This window comes from Prunus mume, linkage group LG4 (genome assembly GCF_029339155.1).
Source record: "Prunus mume cultivar Tortuosa linkage group LG4, ASM2933915v1, whole genome shotgun sequence".
NCBI lineage: Eukaryota > Viridiplantae > Streptophyta > Magnoliopsida > Rosales > Rosaceae > Prunus > Prunus mume.
The window spans coordinates 2,199,469-2,216,840 of record NC_142701.1 but is presented as its reverse complement, the minus strand read 5'-3'; the positions used below and the strand labels follow the sequence as shown (position 1 = coordinate 2,216,840).

At 36.4% G+C, this 17,372-nt stretch overlaps 2 protein-coding genes across 2 annotated transcripts; one reads left to right on the top strand and one right to left on the bottom strand.

Annotated features, from left to right (window-relative positions):
* The first annotated feature begins 4,206 nt into the window (after window positions 1-4,206).
* LOC148917637 (protein ACCELERATED CELL DEATH 6-like) lies at window positions 4,207-12,679 on the top strand. The gene is made up of 3 exons (XM_089051036.1): window positions 4,207-5,161; window positions 11,116-11,648; window positions 11,754-12,679. Exons 1-3 carry the CDS (start codon window positions 4,258-4,260, stop codon window positions 12,507-12,509), a joined length of 2,193 nt encoding a protein of 730 aa, XP_088907162.1. The 5' UTR covers window positions 4,207-4,257; the 3' UTR covers window positions 12,510-12,679.
* Window positions 12,680-13,476: 797 nt separating this feature from the next.
* LOC103343807 (uncharacterized) lies at window positions 13,477-16,648 on the bottom strand. Its single transcript, XM_089051037.1, has 4 exons — window positions 16,216-16,648; window positions 15,860-16,018; window positions 15,000-15,218; window positions 13,477-13,824 (listed from the first exon to the last, which is right to left on the bottom strand). The coding sequence occupies exons 1-4, from the start codon at window positions 16,417-16,419 to the stop codon at window positions 13,483-13,485; spliced, it is 924 nt and encodes a 307-aa protein (XP_088907163.1). The 5' UTR covers window positions 16,420-16,648; the 3' UTR covers window positions 13,477-13,482.
* Window positions 16,649-17,372: the final 724 nt, after the last annotated feature.

Below are 17,372 nucleotides of genomic sequence, written 5' to 3'. Positions count from 1 at the left end.
TTATCCCGATCTAGACATAGGTGTATTAATCCATTCTATAATTTATTTTAATTCCCTTCGTGAGAAAATGATCCCATAAACAAAGGAATTGTGCAAGATTTAAATAACATAAAAACGGATTCATTAAAAAGGAAGACCTTTTACTCAAATTGTTTCTTTTACAGGAATCAATAAAAAAAATCCAAGTGTTCATGAATTTGGAATAAATTTATGGGTTAAGAAGTTGGAGTAAGAGTTGTTGTTGAAAAATCTAAACTGGAAAGAAATTTTATAATTTTTATGAAAATTGAATAATATTGTAAACTAAATAGAATCATGATTTAAAGGTATCCATTAAACACAGTCTAAAAATATATATCGATCATTGATTCGTTTCAATTGAGTGATTTAATCCGGTATAAATATTAGAAAGGGCGGAAACACCATCTTCGCAAACATGAATAGATATATATCCTTATTTTACAATTTTTCCCAAAAAGGATTTATCTTTATCCCACCGGAGGAAGGATTTTTCTTTGATGAAAAGTTTTCTATTTTTAGAGTTAAAATTGAATGTACATAATACCTATCCAAAATAATATGAATGACTCACTATTCACTCGATTTTTGGGCCATAATCATTATGTAGGAGAGATGGCCGAGTGGTTCAAGGTGTAGCATTGGAACTGCTATGTAGACTTTTGTTTACCGAGGGTTGAATCCTCTCTTCCGTACTCACAACTAATTCACCAATGTTACTGACTGCAATGCATCAAATAAGAATGGATACTCCAACAGTTAGACCTTTCTCTGATATGGATTATCTATTCCTACCCCGAATTTATGTGGTACGAAAAATACTAGACAAAATCAACAAGGAATGAAAATACCCTACCGATCTATGATACATGAATAAGAGAAAAATCCCCAGATGAAACCCCTTACCTTACTTACCCCGGGTCCCTTTACTTAAGCCAAAATGAAGGGGGCAAAATTGCCCGAACCCTTGTTATTTTAGTTATGGTTAAGTCTGACGAGAGTAATATTCTTCAACTAGCAATTCATTTATTTTCAAACCGACCCATTTACTGTCTATTATTTGATTGACTAATCCTTCATATTGGAATGGGTGAAGAGTCAAATGTTTTGTTAATTCCTCATGCGGGGGTGAATCAAGATAATTTTGAATCGTGAGCCCGAGATTTTGCTCACCCTCACCGTAATAATTTCTCGGGTTTGCAGCGATAACTTGGTATATCTACTATACGACCATTAACTAAAATATGTCTGTGGTTAACTAATTGGCGGGCTTGAGGAATAGTCAAGCCATACCTAATCGAAAAGGATGTTATCTAAACGCATTTCAAGTAATTGTAGTAAAACCCGACTGCTGACCCTTTGGCTTTTCCGCGATCCGAACGTATTTAAGTAATTGTTGTTCTGTAAGACCATAATGAAAGCGCAATTTTTTTTTCTTCTAAACGAATATGATATTGAGATTTTTGCCGGGCGCGATTGGTTTCTAAGATCGCCTTCGCTCTAGGCTTTTTACTAGTTAGCCTCGGTAAAGCCCCAGACGACGAATTTTTTTTTGAAACGAGGTCCTCTATAACGTGACATAAAGACTCCTTATTTTTTACGAAATTTCATAAAACAAAATTAAAACTAAACTAAAATATGATAAATTAAGCGAAATTTACTGAAGTATTACAAAGAATAAATAATTAGAGGAATTGTATCAATATCCGTACCTTATTGTATATAAATAATTGTATTATATAAATAAAAAGAATTTAAAATAATAAAAATTTAGGGTTTTTTCTTATCTTAATTGATTTGTTCTACAGAGACCGAACTCCTCCAATCCAATTTTTATTCATAATTGGAAATTCCTACAAAATAATAGAAATAGATCAGTGACCCTTGGGAAAAGGGAAAGAAGTTTTTCACTTTGATTTCACATTATCAATTAAATTGTGTAAAAAATCAAACAAATGGAGAAAAGCCAGCTATTGGAATCGAATCGATGACCATCGCATTACAAATGTGATGCTCTAACCTCTGAGCTAAGCGGGCTCGCATAACATAAATTGTACACATATACTAATTTAGTAAACTACTGAGATATTAATTGTTCATTCTTAGCTATTTCATAAGAAATATTATTTATATAAAAATAATAAATATATGTATAAAGATATAAAAAATATATATAAAGAATATTTCCAAAAATATTGGATATTTGAATATTAAATTTCGATCTATTTCTCAAATATATGTTTATCGATAATTAATATTTTAATTAGCTTAATTAAATAGTAAGAATTTTTTTTTTACTATTCTATAGTACTATGTTTTTTTGATATTTTTGATATTTCATATATATTATATATGAAATATATTTTAATTTTTTTTATATATTTTATTTAGAATTATCTTCTAATTATAAATTAACGGAAAGCCATTGTATTAGTTATGGCTAGTAATTAAATTTTAAATTAATAATACTCAAATTTTCCTTTTTTTTGTTATGTTATAGAGGGTCTGCCCTAAGAAAAGGATAAGAATAAAATGAAAGATAAAAGTGTAATTCAGATCATAATGAAACACTCCTCTGGTTTCATTCAAAAAGGCGAAAGCTAAGATGAAAAAAAGAAGAAGAAGAAGAATCGACCGTTCAAGTATTCAAAATTGCACGGATAGAAATAGGGGCATATCTAAGTATAATAAATATATTATATATAGTATAATATATATGTTATGCGGTATATATCTATATTGAATTTCTGATATAGAAATGATAGAATCATTTCTGATTGGACCAAATACTGGTCTCCGATAGAGATCAAAGAAAATAGACAAGAAATCAAATAGTAGAAAACACTTTTCAATATAGGAACCGGTATCTAATGAATTCAACGGTTCCAGATAATATAAATGAAAGAAAAGAAAAAAGGGTGACGGCATCATAATGTGATCCTAATCACATCACAAAAAAAAAAAAAGGGATATGGCGAAATTGGTAGACGCTACGGACTTAATTGGATTGAGCCTTGGTATGGAAACCTACCAAGTGATAGAACTTTCAAATTCAGAGAAACCCTGAAATTAAAAATGGGCGATCCTGAGCCAAATCCTGTTTTATTAAAACAAACAAGGGTTTCATAAACGGAGAATAAAAAAGGATAGGTGCAGAACACTAAAAAGCCCCAATTTCAGGCTTTGTTCAATCAAAGGAGGAGCTTTATGTGGCTTCGCTTGATCTGAACAAGAAATTTTCTTCTTGTTTAGGGCGTGAATAAGACAACCGTCCAATCTGAGGCTTTCAACGCTGCTCCTCTTCGTCATCGCTTTTCAATATCCTTGGGTGGCTTCTTTGTAGTTTCAATGGGAGAGTCTCAGACTTCAAGTTTTGATTTTTAGTGCGAACAAAAAAGCAAACGATTTTGTTTTCTGCTTGGGTAGGGGAAAAAATCAGTTGAAGAAATCGGGGAAGAAATCTGAGAAGGGAAAAAATTGGGAGGAAGGGGAAGAAATCAGGAGAGAGAGAGAGAGAGAGAGAGAGAGAGAGAGAGAATCTGGGTAAGGTTTTTAATTTTAATTTTAATTAAAAATTTTAAAAATAATTTAAACAATAAATTTTTTATTAGTTTTTTGTTCACGTGGAATCCCACTCAATTAAAAAATGGGTCCCACATGTAGGCAGATAACGAATTTTCTAACTATCTCGCTAATGGATGGAAAATTGAGGTTTTTTGACGTTAAATATGTACTCATAAAAGTCCCTAAAATCAAATATGGACTCGTAAATCACCCTATAAATTGAGGGGTTTACTGTAATTTACCCTATTATTAAATTACCTAACCCCCAATTTTTTTTTCAAAATAAAATGGGTTTTCCTGTGGTGGAGTGGGGGGGTTGGGAGGAAATAAAATTCAACAAATTAAATATAATATTATTAAATTACCTAACCACAAATTTTTTTTCCAAAATAAAATGGGTTTTCTTGTGGTGGTGGGGGGTGTGGGTGTTGATTACTGTAATATAATAATATATGTGTTGGTCACGTAAGGACAAAAGTTGTACCAGAACACAAATCAGAGAAAGAAGCGTGAACATACCGACGGTTACCGCACCCGAAAACGCCCCTAGTAGTTAGAGACTCTCTCTGTCTCTCCCTCTCCCTCCCCGTGCAAAGGTTGAAGGGTTCTCTAGCTATATACTTAAGGAGTGTCGCCCTCACTCGTCAGGTAAGAATTATATTTAGGAAGGCATTCATGGCGGAGCCCTTCTTCGAAGTGGGGCTGACTCTCGAAAGCGCCCTCGAATTGGCGCTGACTCTTGTACGTAATGCTGTTCGCAAAATCTACTGGGGTTTGGGGTCGCCGCTCCTCTTGGATCACGAACACTTATGGATACTGTTGGCGGACGGATTTGCTAGCCTGTGGACAGGAGTATTGAAGAAAGAAGCACATAAACTCCAGAACCTTGACGAAATAGCAGACCCGTACCAGAAGCTGTACAAGTGTGCATCTGAGGGGAGGCTAGATCAATTTCTAGTGACTGTGGGCAAGCGTGAGAGTACAAATGATGCAAATGTTGACATCCAGCTACTCTGCGAACTAAGCCCCTTGAAAAACACATTTCTTCACATAGCTGTGAGCTTCGGCCATGAAATTCTAGCAACTGAGATCGTAAAACTTCACAAGCCCCTTTTGTTCAAGAAAAACTTTCAAGGAGACACTGCGCTCCATCTTGCGGCCAGAGATGGGAATCTAGATATGGTAAAATATCTCTGCTCAGGTGAAGGAGAAGCAACGGATATTGAAAATGATATGTCATCAAGGAATCCAGGTTCAGGTGAAAGCAATGCCACAGATATTGAAAACGACCGCATCCGGTTGCTGAGGATGAAAAATGATGAGGAAAACATGGCTTTGCATGAAGCACTGATTAATGGCCGCAAAGAAGTGGCAACATATTTGATCGTGGCCGATCCAGATCATGACCGTCCGGTTTCATTTTCTGCAAATAAGGAAGGCAAATCACCTTTGTATCTGGCCATTCGAGCAGGGGATGTTCGAATTGTGAAGTGTATAAGTCAACGGTACCGGTCGCCTAGGAACTTGGCGGTGGAAGGGAAGTCCCCATTGCATGCTGCAATTCTGGCCAAGAACAAAGGTATTTTTCTTCTGAAATTTCAATTACTGAACACATGGAATCAGCTAAGTTTAATTGTTCCATCAAGTCTCCATGCTTTTTCAATTATTTTTACGAAGTTATTTTCTGGTTCAGTAAAAAAACATAAAGAAGTTTTATTTTTATTTTTATTTTTTATACCGAAGTTAGAAAGGGTTAGGAAGGGGAGTGAGTTTTCTCACATATACTACCAGTGTCAAAGGAGTTTGAACTTGTGACCACTGATCAACAAATCAATATTCTTTTCCACTGAGCTAAACCTCGTTGGCCTGCATGTATTTATGATGCTTGCATGATTAGTTTGGTTGTGATTTTTCCAGTCAAATCTAATCGTATCAGAGGTTTAAATCCAATCCAATATGATTAAATTGATATTAGATTGAATTGGATTGGATGATCAGTTTTGATAATGAAAAAAGACAATAATGAAATATGAAACATTTATCGTTAGATTTAATCTAACAAAAATATTAATAGATGTAAATGTAAAATATGAATGAAATACTAGAGAAAATTATTTTGGTTTTATAATATACTAAACATAATTCCATCAAATGACTTAAAATGTTCATAAAATTTTCAATTATAAATACTAACACGAGCAAAATAACAATGAAACTAACTAGATTGGATTTGTTTGAATTCTCACAAATAAGTCCATTATCTGATCCAATCATTTCAGTTTTCAACATTACAAATCCAATCCAATCTGCCAAATCATCAAAACCAATTAAAATTGAATTGAATCGGTCGATTTGGACGGATTGAATTAGATCTTGCATACCCTTAAAGTTTTGAGCCCATATGAAAAAAGATTCCCCATTTAGCATCCATGCAGTCCACTTCCTTTATGCCACACAAATCCTTGTCAAGGCTCAATCAATGCAATTTTTAGTTTTGGGCAAATTACGTTTTAGTTTGACTTATTTTTCATTTAGGCTTTTACGTTCAATGATTCTAGAACTTTGACCTAATTCGCATTTTGGTTCCTCAATTTCCAAAATCATTCTCGTGGTCCTTCAATTTCAGTTTCGCTACGAAAAATTGTCCTGCCATCAATTTTGTTAACTTTTTAATGTTAAATTTGAGCATATGCATGGCACATGGTGTACTGTTGAAGGTCAAAATTGAAAACTACTTCACTTCTGTGGTACATGGGCAGTTTCTGGAGCACCCAAACCCACACGCACTCCCCACATATATATCTCCCTCCCTCTTTTCCCAAGCCAAGCCCATGAAAACCCACCAACAATCGAGCAATGATATATCTCCCTTCCTCCAATCCAACAAAGCCATGGTCAACCTCCACCTCACCCTGAGCTAATGAACCCACTATCCTGGCAACAACTGATGGCGCTCCCACAACCCACACCCCCGCCTAAACCATACCCACCCTCTCTGCCTCTCACTCTATATCATATCCTCGATTTTGTTGATGAATTTTTTTTTTTTTTTTTTTTGAATATTTCATCATGGGGAAAGAGGGGTTGGCACTGGGTGGGATGGTGAGGGTGAGGAAGCCTTGGTGGTTGTTGTGGGTTGTGTGTGTTTAGGTGGGATTGGGTTGAAGAGGTTGTGGCTGCTATGGCGAGGATAAGAATAAATTTTTTTAGTTTTTAGCCTTTATTTTTTATTTTTTGGGTGAAAGGAATATTCAGATGGTGGAAATTAAAAATAATACCCAAAAAAACAAAACCATTTTGCCCCTGCATTTAACCGAAAAGATAACAAAATTGATGGCATGACCATTTGTCTTAATGAAATTGAAGTTGAAGGACCACAGGAATGGTTTTGAAAATTGAAGGACCAAAATACGAATCAGATCAAAGTTCAGGAACCATTAGACCTAAAAATCCTTTTCATTTTGCTTGTCATCATTTCAATTTCAGCAAGTCTATCCTATAGTTTCTTTTGGTCTGCAATCAAGTACAAATCACAAGTTTTGTCAAATTAATTTATGAAATTTATACAAAGGACCGACTAGTGTAGTGGTTTGGAGCAATTGTCCCCTAAGAAAAGTCTTAGGTTCGAGTCATAGCATCCGTGTAGTGTGTGTATGAAAGGAACTAACCCAAATTCCACTTCAGAATCTGAGCCGAACTCTGTGTGTGTCCGACACTTGGCGAATGCCGGGCACAAATGACTAAACTATCCCTCTAACTAAAAACCCAAGTTTTCTACTAGCTAGACTTCTACTGAAAATTTGGCAAAATCTCCCTTGTAAATTGAACCTTTCCCAAAAGTTTCCACCTGTCAACAAACATTTATAAATGTATCACAATCGTTCAACATGCACTTAAAGATATTTAAGAAATCAAACAACCTAATACTCTGGCATCCAGACTCAAAAAGTCGAATAAATCATTCTCTTAACGACACTCAAATCAATTCTTATAACATCCCCAGAACAGTGTTAGATTTCCTAATAACTTAACTAGACTACCTTTTACTACCTAACCTCGTGGCTGCACCTTGTAACCTCAGGCTGCCTATGTACCCTTACTGAGGGATCAAGCCACACGTAATTCTTTCATCTAATTCTGATTCGTCACTTCACTAATACCGTCAATACCCTCCTCGCGGGCCTAGGAGATACTGCTTCTATCCGGGCCGCAACCTTGCACCTCATGACTCAGGAGTCCCCTAAAGGTTCCAAAATGCCTAGGACACATGTCTCGGGAGTTTGGTCTCGATCAGACGGTCGGATTACCCCTAATCGCACAATTAGACAATTACTATAAACCTAGCCCTAGAGTTGGCATTTCTGGAGTAACCGGGACTCCGCTTCACAATCCGTCGAATTCTAAACGATCCTGGAATTACCTATATCAATATATCTGAAAATAACTACGATCCGAAAGCTCAAACATAGCTAACCCGAAAATCACACCCTAGGCGAGATCCGTTCAGGGTTCAAACGTTATTCGAATTGGAATCCGCGAGTACCCACACGCTTGTGAGGACCAAGGGATTATTCTAGGACTGAATGTGGTTCCCACCATACTGCCCACGCACCGCCACACGCGCCGGTAGAGTGTGGTTCCTAAAGTGATAATGCTTCGCCGAAAAATCTCCAAATCAAGCTCAATACTCCTACACTAGGTGTAACACCCTATTTGGAATCACTTTTGTTCTTGGACCTACCCCAAAAACTGGCCGAAATCTCAACCCGAAATCCGGCTACACTTTGGATCCAAGATCGAGTTATCTACCTCTTGAAATTTCTGAAATCCTACCCAACCAGCAGCTAGGGCTCGAGAAATAAATGAGTTTCCATACCTGGATCACCGGAAATGGTGGCCGGATGACGGAGGACGAACGGCTGGAAATCTCGAGCTAAACCGCCTATTCTTGGTTCTTTCCAAGTGGATTCTGGTGGTTTCGACGCAGAGCTTGACCGAAGGGAAGGGGAGGCTGCTCGCCCATTTGGGTCCGATCCGTGTGGCCAATCGTGGCTCAGGTGGCGGCGGTGGCTTTGAAAGCCACCGCTGAACTGAAAATGGGGTGGGAGGTGTTCTGTCGCACTGAGAGAGAGAGGGTTTTAAAACTGACCTAGCAAATTACCATTTTGCCCCTCAACGTAATTTAATCGTATCTCTCTCGTTACAACTCGGATTTGGGCCCATTACGCGTCTACGGACTCATTTCATCGCGCTATACGCAACAGCATAATCGAAATTCCCAAATTCTTTTCTGGTGTAAAAGTCAACTTTTAACCTAATAAAATATTCCGAGGGTATTCTAGTCATTTCCTTGAATAAAATAATAATTAAGAATTAATTAAGGATCGGGTCATTACAGTGTAAGTTTAATATATTATCACCCCTTTCAATAATAAAGGTCCTCCAAAAAAAAAAATTTGTTGTAGCAATGTGTGACCACTACATGTTTTGTTTTGCAAAATATTTGCAATCAACCTACATTGTAAGAATATGGTTTTTTTTTTTTTTAACAATATAAGGGTGAAGCCATCAGAATCTACCCTAGTATAAAAGGACCTTGACTTGTAGACCAGTGGTATTATGTTTGAACCCCATGCACCTTGATATTGTGTGTATGAGAAACCCCCCTCCCCCTTATAATTTAGACTATCGCTCTTATTAAAAGAAAATATATAAGGGTTTTAGAACTTTATTGCTAACTAAACAAAACTACGACACTAAAATTGTCCAAATTGAAATGACAGAGACTAAGTGGAAAATGGGTCAAACCACAAGCACAAAAAATGTGATCCTTTTTTCTTGAGCGTTAATAATATACAAACAAGAGCGCTCAAGCACTAACCGATTAGTAAGTTAATAAGGCACTAAGCACTCATTTTTACCCTACTTCACAATCTATCTCACAATCCGAACTGTGTACTTGTTAGATCATTAATGAAAGATAATCCTTGTAAAAATTAATTCAAATCAAAGAATGTTAAGTTTTCTAAAACTTACCACACATTTTTCCTCACTTTACAATCTATCGCACAAGATGAAGATCTCAACAAACCATACACCGAGATTGTCCACACCTTAACCACCTAAGCACAATACTTGGGTTGGGTTAGGCCTAATGGACACTAGGTGTGTGGTTTTAACTTAAGACCTCGGTGCAATTAGGATTGGAGCACCTATATTTGAACTGTAGATTATTGTTGTATTCTTCGATGTGGGACTTTCACATCATATCTTGTATCGAGCCACTACACCAACAATTTGCTGATATATCATTGGAATATGGAGTTATGATGGGTTTGAAGAATGACAAGTGTTAGCTATAGGTTGTTTGTGTCTTAGTAGATGCAATTGAACTGGCTCTTGATGCCCAAAATCTGTGTTTCATTATATTTTAGTTTCGTATAGCCATGCTTAATTCCTTAAATCAAACCAGTTATGACCCAATTTTAAAACAATATAATATGTAATTAAGGGTCTGTTTGATAATCATTTTAGTTTTCAGTTTACATTTTTCAAAAACTAAGAATTGAAAACTTGTTTGGAAACTAATTTTAGTTTTCAAAACAAATTAAAAGTGAAAGTTGAACAAAAGCTGTTGTGTACTTGATTTTAGTTTTCATTTTTCAGTTTTATGTGTAACTTGGAAATGAAATTTTTTGGGGTTAAATTGCGAATATGAGATCACGAAATGAAAGTGCATGTTATAAAGAGATCGTACATAGTATGTTTCGGTGATTTTTTTGGAATTAAGATGATTTTTTGGTGAATTTTGGATTTGGAGTCTCGAGGCTTGGGTAGTCGTGACCGAACGCAAGAATTAAGTGGCGATCCAAGAGCACCAAATGGACTCCCTAAACCACCTCTTTAGATAGAATTTAGGGGGTAAGTGAGAAAACCCACCTCCAACTATGCTCCCTATCCAGCTCCTAAAATAGGGAGACCTTTAGGAGCTCCTAAATATGAGGAGAGAGAATGAACTCTTAATGGCTCCCAATAATTTAATGCTGTCTTATTTAATAAATATTTTAAACTATTGCCCTTTATTATTATTATTATTATTATTATTATTATTATTATTATTATTATTATTATATAGAGAAGATGGACCATTTATGTTGAATTAAAAAAGAATTAAAGCATTTATGATTCCTTAAACTAGATTGTAAGATTGACTTAAAATTTGATAGAGAGCTCCTAAAATAGCGTTTCTGTGCTTTTAGCTAAATTTTAACTAAAAAATGAAGAGAATGATTGTAGATCCTCTAAATAGCAAGAATACTAAGAGAACATCATTGGAAGAGACTAAAAAGGATAAGGACGATGAATAAAAAACTATTTTCAATTCATTCTAATTTAAAGGTTAAATTTTTTGTCAAAACTTGTGTAAACTGCAAAAGATTCCATTCGTATTACATTTACCCAAGGGGAAAAAAACAAATTCATTGTAATTATATCATTCTGAATCTGTATACTTGATTCAATTATTGATGATAGAGCTCCTGGAGATAATATCAACCATGGGATTTACCATCAACGTAACAGATGAGAAAGGAAGGACCCCACTTCATTATGCAGCATCAACTGGTTATCTCGAAGGGGTTCGCTTCTTCTTGGACAAATGTCCCTCTGACTCTAATCAAGCAGATACTAGTGGCTTCCTCCCGATCCATTCTGCATCAAGCAAAGGTCATGACAAGATTGTTGAAGAGCTGCTTCGACATTTTCCAGCTTCGAAGGAATTGCCAAACTCAGATGGCCAAAATATACTCCATCTTGCAGCAAAATTTGGAAAACATGCCCTTGTTAACTATTTTCTAAGAGAAGGTAATGGGTTTCAGATGTTGATAAACCAACAGGATAAGAAGGGAAATACCCCTTTACATTTGGCAGCAATTTATCGGCATCCAAGAGTTGTGAAATATTTCACATGGGAAAAAAAGACCAACTTAATGGTTTTGAACAACGAAGGCATGACAGCTCTTGACATTGCAGAGTGCACTATGGAAGCTGTTGCTTCATTTCATGGGGTAAGTCTGCTATATTTGTTTTAGGGGAAGTAGCCCAGTTCTATTCTATATCATCTGTTTCGTTTTTGTTGGCAATGAATATGATTTTTCTGTCCCACCATACAGAGACTAACATGGGTAGCACTGAAATCTGGGGGTGCGCAGCGAGCTCATCCTCTGCATGTTCTCTCACGGACAAATGCGCAGAGTCCACAGCAAGACGATGTAGGAGACAACGATGGACATGTAACAACTATGAGTCAAGATGTCCGAGATGAAATTATAAATTCTTGTAGCGCAGACCGCATGGAGTTACAGTTTCCTAACAAGAAAAGTTACAAGGACAGGGTGAACACTCTATTGGTGGTAACTACACTTGTAGCTACAGTGACATTTGCAGCCGGTTTCACAATGCCAGGTGGCTACCATAACTCCGGTCCTCATGAGGGCAAAGCAACCTTGCTAACCAAGGTTATGTTCCAAGTGTTTGTGATCAGTAACACCATAGCTATGTATAGCTCCATCTTCGTTGCAGTTACTCTCATTTGGGCACAAGTGGGAGACCTAATTTTGGTGTTCACAGCTCTTCGTTTGGTAATGCCTCTGCTGGGGATTGCGCTTGGTATGCTGTCCTTAGCCTTTATGGCTGGCGTTTATGTGGTCGTAAGCAACCTTCTTTGGCTTTCCATTGTGGTGTTGGTCATCGGAATATGCTTTCTTTACAGTGTCTTAATACTTTTCAGCCCACTCTTCTTTCCAAATACAACACCTACTTTTCGTTACATCACCTATTATCCCTTTTATTTGGTAGCGCTATTAGCTGCTGGAAGTCACAGCAACGCCCTAGAAGAAGAAGAAGAATCTCCTCTGTCGAAGCACTAAGTTGAGAAGCACCAAGTTATTAAGAATTAATAAGAATTATTAACTATATATTGTGTGTTTTTTTTTTGGTGTGGGTCATTGTATTTTATAATGTTAGTACATTATTAAACTTTGTCGGCTTTCAACCAAATAAAACTTTCTGGGCTAAACGTCTGCCTGTTCTACATTAAGGCTCCTATTTGCATGCATAATTCTAGAATGAACAGGACATGCCCAGATTATGGAAGATTTGGATAAGGAATGAAGGTAGGCAGAGCATAGATGAGTATGCCATGAATATCACTGTTACCAGCGGTCTAGTCATCTATCAACATTCAAGTTTAGCTGGCCTGCAAGTGCACAGCTACAGCAAGAAAGAAAAAACACAGTATTTTCATCCTGCTAGAAATTTTAGCATACATGACATTCTATGGTGAACATGACTGCGTATGTGGATTCGGAGAGTTGAATGCTAAATGCCATAGAAATCTTGAAGAGAAGAATAAACAGAGAAGGAAAGTAAACTCTTGGGCTAGTTGAATCCTAGACAATATGAAATCACTTGCGATGATCTTCAGTTGACCTGAAGAATCATGACAATCCTATGTTATGGCATCCATCTCTGATTGGGTGGCAAAACCAACTTCAAGACTTGGCTTTCAAGGATAACCAAAGAAGGAATCAAAAAGGGAGGAAAATATGCAATTCATGTTTATTCAGTAATATTTTATGTGAGCCTAGTTTTTCATTTATTAGAAAATGCACTAGTGGAGAAGAGTCTTATGCCTGTTTCTAGTATCAAAACTGACAGATTCAACTATGTGATTGCATATTGTGAGGCTCAAACCAATTGTGTGATTTAATAACATTGATCAGAAAATCAAGTGAGCACTGTTAATTCAAAGCCATAGTATCAATTACCTGACTCCTAAGAAATGAAAGTAGGTTCACTTTCAAGAAACAGGAAAGAAGTGTGGAGACTTAAATGTGAAATTCAAGATAAGAATGTTATCATTAGAGTCATGGCGTTGTACAGGGAATGTATTAAAATGGGAGATCTCAAGTTTCCAGTCCAACAATAAGAGCATCCAAGCACACATCCAATGATGAACAACTGTAAGGAATTCTCACCAGACAAGTGAGCTGCACTAAAAATAGCTGAGCTTATCAAAACTGCTGACTGCCATTTCATAGCGGACGAAATTGACGCTAATAAAAATCCCCTGTAAACAGTTTCTTCCAGCACGGGAGTGACAATGCAATATACAAGGACGCAAGCAGCTTTTGAGATGTTGCTGCTTACCAGGATTTCTTTGAGTACAGGGTTATTTATAGCCTGCAATGATATGGTGCAAAATAAATACTTGAAAGAGGAACAGAGTTTCCATAAAATTACTAAATCAATGATATATTTATTTAGAGAAATATAAATGAGCTGTAATAAGAACTTGAGAACAATTTGAAAAGGCAAAAACAATTTATAGGAAACTCTACAACAGCCAGAAAATGAGCCAACTTCTTTGGATGTTTTTTCTACTTGCATTAAGGACTCAGATGATACACATTGTTGAAGCAACTGCTTAGAGTTAAGGTTAAATTGCATTGGAAAACATGTAGATTGAAAAGGGTCAAGAAAGACGAAATAAGAGATATACTAAATCAAGAAATCTTTTCTAATTTCAATGCATGATTGATTTGGGAAATTTCCAGTGAGTTAGATTAGACTTTTATCCCCTTATTCATTTATTCTTGGGCCCTTTCAAAACATCTTTTACTTCTTGTCTGATGCAGTTGTGAGATCATTTTAACTTAGGAGGAAAATCCTTAATTCCAATTGGTAAAGCCTCTTCTACCAAGCACTATATGATTCTAAACTAGTTAAATTCAAACAACAGCCACTTACTCATAGATATTGAAATCAAATTAAAATTAATATCAGAAACATTTTATCAAGCACTAAACAATGTTATATTAGCTGCTGTATCATCACAGCAAACTGAGTCATCAGACCATGTAGTTGTCAGTTTGTTCAGTTTTGGCTAGTGAAAACATTGTGAGCCTAGGGTTAACATGTCAATGAGAATCAGTCCCCTATACAATCTCATATCTCAAATTCTCTATGGACTATGAATCATGTGAAATGGAGGATACAACCTCCTTCCTGCAACTTATCATTAATTACCATGAGATCTCATCCATCATCAGATAGGTTGTATTATTCTCAAAAACCATTTATTTACCATATTTGGATACCTTAATCATTGTACCTTCTATCATTTGTATGACATTATACATGTATGCTCTAGGCAAACGAAAAATATAACGTACAGTTCTGAAAAATAAAGCAAGGGCATATATTGGCCTTCCTTTTGTTCAAATACTTAGCATACCCAATTGTAGAAAAGGTACTTATCCCAGTTTCCGATTGCCTATTTTTTCTTGGATGAGAAAGTTCATGAAATATTATAACAAGAGCAGAAAACCATAAGCAGTTAAGTTTATCAAGCGAACCTTGGGCCCAACAACATTATCAGCAAGGAAGGAAGTAAGGAAAACCAACATGAATAGAAACCCAAATCCTACAGCTGATGCCAACAGCCAGCTCCTCTCTTTTGATACTTTGTTACCTTTAAAGAAATCCACAAACTTATATTGTGGCTTAGCAGTGCTCTGCAGAAGAACTAGAGCTGCAATGAGCTCTAAAATTTGAGCTCCAAGCAATGATATTGCCTGCAATAACCAAAAAAGGAAACCAAGATCTGTTATAAGTGCGCAACTTTATTAATGTAAGGCTAAAGTTTGTTCAAATGCTAGACAGTCCATATATGAACTTGTTCAAATTAGGTCTCAGTGCAGAACAGAATCCATGAAATCCCATTACTAAGAGAGTTATCTACTGAACTACCGATCTTATGGGCGTGGGAACAATGATATACCACGGGATGCTAATTGTTGCTTGTTTCAAATTTCAATTGGTACTTCGAAGATGCCGATGAGATTCCTATCTCTGCATTACAGGACCATGTACGTTGGTAACCATTGTCACTTTTTTGAGTTTTGAATCCTAAGTTTGATGTAAAGAGAGGACTGGATGGGCTACTTGATTACAGGGTGGTTCATTAGCCTCCATAAGGCATATGCCAATCCATACACAAGGACAGAAGACAAACAAATCCAATATTCAGCCCCGAAAAATGACACCTACATGTCAATGTTAAATATTAAATGATGAAAAGGGAAGTAAGATTGCCCTTCTCGGCAAAGCATTTTGTGTAAGTATCCTCTCACATTTTTCATTCTTCCGAGAATCGAATAGTGTAAAAAGAAATTTTTGGGCCAGGTCGATAATACAAATCAAGAAACAAACTCACCTCTATCTGTGGATCAAGAATAGGTTCATGCAATACATGAGCAACCACAGACAACCCTCCAAAACTCAGAGGAATGTGCAAACTGAACATATAGAAAGCCATAGTGCTCCATAAACTTCCATGGTCCCATGAAGCATCTGCTGCCAAAACCGAGAATCCCTACAATTTAGAATCACAAAAAAGCCCATTTCATTTCATGCTTGGTTCAAGAACAAAAAAAGCCAAAGAACCCAAAAGAATATGGTTGACAGGCCAGTTGTAACAATGAATTCACCATTAACGCATAAAAATCCTCTGAGAAAATATCAGATACATAAAAAAGAGAAGTTCAAAAAGAAAAATGAGCGGAGTTGAACCTGAGAAGAGGCTTCATGGGTGTTTTCAGTTTTGTGACAAAAGCACTTGAAAGAAACTTTGGAGCTTAAGCTGGATTTGGAATTGGTGCAACTGAGAAGAGTATGGGGAGATAGAAAGCAAATTAGTGGTCTGCTAAAATTTCCAATGGGTTTTTTTGGTGCAAGGTGTAGAGGATGCCACAGTTGCCACTGTAACTGTATCATTCTGTCCCGAACCAGTGGTTCTGCTCCTCCTCATGTCCAGCCGCTACCCAATCATCGATAGTAAACCACAAGGTCTTAGGCCAAATAGGGGAATTTGCGCTAACGGTTCTTGTCCGTATCCTGCTTTTATTTGCTCAATTAACACAATTAAAATTGCAGGTCAAATTCGGATCAACTCGTGATGACACCACTCTTTTGGCACGGCAAAGGACAAAGAGAAGCAAGGCTGCTCTTGCAACCTCGTGTTGGCAAATACTATTCACTTTTAGTTTTTATACCTAAACAATTAATTTTGAGAAGATTTTCGAATAAAATTTTGGTTTTCACATGTCAATATTTATTATAAAATTCATATATTATAATTCGAATGAATTTTTTGGATAAGATTTTCGGTTGCCACGTGTCGATATTTATTAAAAAAAACAAATCTCAAATTTCGATAAGATTTTAGGATAAGATTCTTAGTGCACTATCGATATTTATTATAAAATACAAATATCAGATTTCAAATAAATTTTTCATCCTTTAAAATTGCGCCACGTGTCATCTCTATCTTCTAAATTTCTCTATAAAACTAGATGCTCAACTCATATCTTTCACACCAGATCTTCTCTATCTTTCCATTTCTCAGATTTTAGATTTCATACTCCACTCTCAATGTCAAATATGAGGAGATGCTTGGAGAGGCAAGAGTGAAAAATTAAAGAAAGAAGGTGTAGACGAGTTGAAGAAAAAAGGGTGCAGTAAGAAGATGATGAACAAGTTGCCATGGGAGAGGGTATGCTGGATCTATCAAGGCAAGGCCGCCACCGTGGTTCATAGGTCGGCCATGGCCTGAACGTGGACATACATTGGCATTCTCGAGGTAAAAATCTTTTGGAAGATTACTTTATCCCAAATTCTGTATACTCTAATGTTGATTTTCGAGGGCGATATAGAATACAACCTCATTT